This window comes from Frankliniella occidentalis, unplaced genomic scaffold, assembly GCF_000697945.3.
Source record: "Frankliniella occidentalis isolate FOCC.00 unplaced genomic scaffold, Focc_3.1 Scaffold13, whole genome shotgun sequence".
In the NCBI taxonomy this organism is placed as follows: domain Eukaryota; kingdom Metazoa; phylum Arthropoda; class Insecta; order Thysanoptera; family Thripidae; genus Frankliniella; species Frankliniella occidentalis.
Window position 1 is genome coordinate 1,351,833 of NW_026267143.1, and position 1,844 is coordinate 1,353,676.

General features: G+C 44.3%; 2 protein-coding genes across 2 annotated transcripts in view; one reads left to right on the forward strand and one right to left on the reverse strand.

Moving 5' to 3' along the window:
* LOC113217620 (lysosomal aspartic protease) overlaps positions 1-1,844 on the forward strand; it is a 368,266-nt gene that overhangs the window by 324,901 nt on the left and 41,521 nt on the right. The gene's annotated exons all lie outside the window — the stretch shown is intronic.
* The window catches only part of LOC113217624 (HEAT repeat-containing protein 5B), a gene marked incomplete at its 3' end in the record, with an annotated part of 42,982 nt that overhangs the window by 11,395 nt on the left and 29,743 nt on the right, over positions 1-1,844 (reverse strand). Inside the window, exons 10-14 of the mRNA XM_052263603.1 lie at positions 1,442-1,516; positions 1,095-1,370; positions 725-1,006; positions 448-637; positions 179-348 (exon numbers count right to left, since the gene is read on the reverse strand). Of these exons, the coding sequence (XP_052119563.1) occupies positions 179-348; positions 448-637; positions 725-1,006; positions 1,095-1,370; positions 1,442-1,516 (993 nt within the window). The remainder of the gene's footprint in view (positions 1-178; positions 349-447; positions 638-724; positions 1,007-1,094; positions 1,371-1,441; positions 1,517-1,844) is intronic.

The window sequence follows — 1,844 nt, forward strand, 5'->3', positions numbered from 1 at the left end:
CTCAGGCACGAGATGGCCGCCTTGCGCAGCAGCAGGTGGCTGCTGGACAGCGTGCGCTGCGGGGATGAAGCACAAGCGGGAGCTTAATTAACTGTTCGGCTAACTTGTGTTTTCTTCTTCTTCTTTTTTCAACTTTTTCATGATAGATACACATAAATTTAAAAAAAAGGATACGTACACAGAGTGTTGGCACAAGTGAGGACAGGTTGACATGCCTCGGAGCAAATAGGTGCAGCTGCTGCAAACACCCTGTGGCCTCAGCCTGAACCAGCGGGTCCTGGTGGTCCTGCATAATAGCACATGCACAGAGGAACGATGACCGAGCCATGCAGATGGAAGTTGTGTTTCCTGTACATACAGAAAATAAATTTAATAAATGTCCTTAGGGTGAAAAAGAATTTGTACTTTTTTTCTTCTTTTTTTTTCAAAAGGTAGCAAGGGACTTACCTTGAAGTTCTGGCCCAACTGTAGTTATGAGGGCAGATAGCACTTTTCCTATACATTGGTGCACATCAACATGAGACTGAGGTACATTCAATAAAAGTTTCAAGGCCAAGGATAATGTTGGCTCTACATAGCCTCTGAACATTGGACCGCCAGAGTCAGCTATCAAGGCCAGAGCATGAAGAGACCACACCTGTCATGGAGGAAGGCAAGGAAATAACATTTACAAACTGTCAATACGAAGTAAAAATATTTATTAAAATAAACACGGAAAACATACTTGCACCACTGGTGAGGTTGAGTCCTGAGCTAGGGCAAGCAGTATGCTCACACTAGTGTTTAAATGCTGGCTAGAGCCCATGCCTCCCACGTAGCGATGCAGGCATCCCAAAGCAAGTGAGTGCCCAGTGCGGCTGGCCACATCACGAGCTGACTTGAGGCGGTCAAAACTAGTCTGCGCTAACTCAGCAGTGAAGCGGGGGTCACCCACTACCTGGGCCATTCTGCCAAGTGACTCACCAGCAGCGCATCGCAGGATGGGGTTGCCACTGGTAAGTGAACTCTGCAACAGGTATTTTTTTTATCATTATTATCTTTTACAACATAGAGAGAGAGAGCTTTACCCAAATGTGAACAATTGCAATACTCACAATAATTAAATTTGTTGCAGCTTTCCGGACATCTTCCTGTCCAAAACTACTCTTTGTTTCTGCCAAACCCCGGAGACCACTGAGAACAGCAGTGAACACATTCATTTGTACTGCCTCCTGGCGTACAGACTTGGCATGCTTCAGACACTCAGAGAAGTGTTCCAGCATCTGGAGACGATGTTTATTGGCAACTCTGGGGAAGATTTGACCAAAAAGTGCTACTGACTGATCAATCACCGCAACGCCCAGGGGGAGTGGGCCAGGAACACATTCACCCTGTAAAAATAAATAATATGTTACGTGGCCTGGGAAAGAAGGGAAACGATTGAAAAAGAAACACTACTTACACTTGAAAGAGGGCGGTAGAGACAGCAGGAATCATGCTCCAATGCGCCAGAACCTGCAGCACTGTTTGGCTGCAACTGAGAAATGAGGGAAACAGATCAATACGAATGCCAAATATTATCAGACAGCAAGGGGTTGAGGTAGGTGACAAATATCTTTACAACAGATACATTTTTAACCAGGCCACCTATGTTTGAGAAAACAAATTATAGCAACAGAAACTTAAACTATCTACTGTATCACTCAACTATCAAGCCTAAACTGGCAACGCCTCTTAAGTTGCCATGCAAGTAAAATGTCTAATACAAAATGTAAGGCAAGCAAAATGTCTGATCCAACTGAACACAGCATAATTAAGTCTAACGAGTTTTACCAACATTTGGTCTTTAGCAAAGCAAAACAAAC